At 53.4% G+C, this 687-nt stretch overlaps 1 protein-coding gene across 1 annotated transcript in view; it reads left to right on the top strand.

Annotated features, from left to right (window-relative positions):
• Window positions 1-519: 519 nt before the first annotated feature.
• The window catches only part of EMH_0034840 (uncharacterized protein), a gene marked incomplete at both ends in the record, with an annotated part of 2,453 nt that continues 2,285 nt past the window's right edge, over window positions 520-687 (top strand). The window contains one exon of the mRNA XM_013494916.1: window positions 520-573. Within this exon, the coding sequence (XP_013350370.1) occupies window positions 520-573 (54 nt within the window). The remainder of the gene's footprint in view (window positions 574-687) is intronic.

The raw sequence follows: 687 nt of genomic DNA, 5'->3' as shown, positions 1-687 counted from the left end.
GCATCAGCCACAGGAGCAGCAGCAGCATCAGCCACAGGAGCAGCAGCAGCATCAGCCACAGGAGCAGCAGTAGCATCTGTACAAGCAACAGCTCCGTAGCAGGCAGCCTCCACATCCAGCAGCAGCAGCAGCAGCAGCAGCAGCAGCTGTAGCAGCACCGACACGAACACCACCAGTGGCGCCGGAACCAGCAACAGCAGCAGCAGCAACAACAGCAGCAGCACCAGCAGGAGTGACAGCAGTAGCAACAACCCCAGCAACAGCGAGAGCAACAGCAGCAACGCAAGCAACACCAACAGCACCAGCAGCAGCACTAGCAGCAGCAAAAGCACTAGCAGCTACAGCAACAGCAACGGCATTAGCAGCAACAGCAGCACCAACAGCAACTGCGCTAGCAGCAACAGCACTAGCAGCAACAGCACTAGCAGCTACAGCAGCACCAACAGCACTAGCAGGAAGAGCAGCAACAACAGCAGCAGCAACAGCAGCAGCAGCAGAAGAAGCAGCAGCAGCTGGATGATGGATACCAAGTCGCGTGGGCCGTTGGGTGACCACTGGTCCACACTTAATCCCGTGGGCGTCGCTGGAGAGATCATAAATTCCAGCTTGAATATTTTCGTATATTTTACGCGCTGTTAGAATAAAAGCCTGAAATAAATATAAATATATTTATACTCTTTAGTTAAA

This window comes from Eimeria mitis, genomic scaffold, assembly GCF_000499745.2.
Source record: "Eimeria mitis Houghton genomic scaffold, Emh_scaff1332, whole genome shotgun sequence".
In the NCBI taxonomy this organism is placed as follows: domain Eukaryota; phylum Apicomplexa; class Conoidasida; order Eucoccidiorida; family Eimeriidae; genus Eimeria; species Eimeria mitis.
This window is presented reverse-complemented; position numbering and strand designations above follow the sequence as displayed.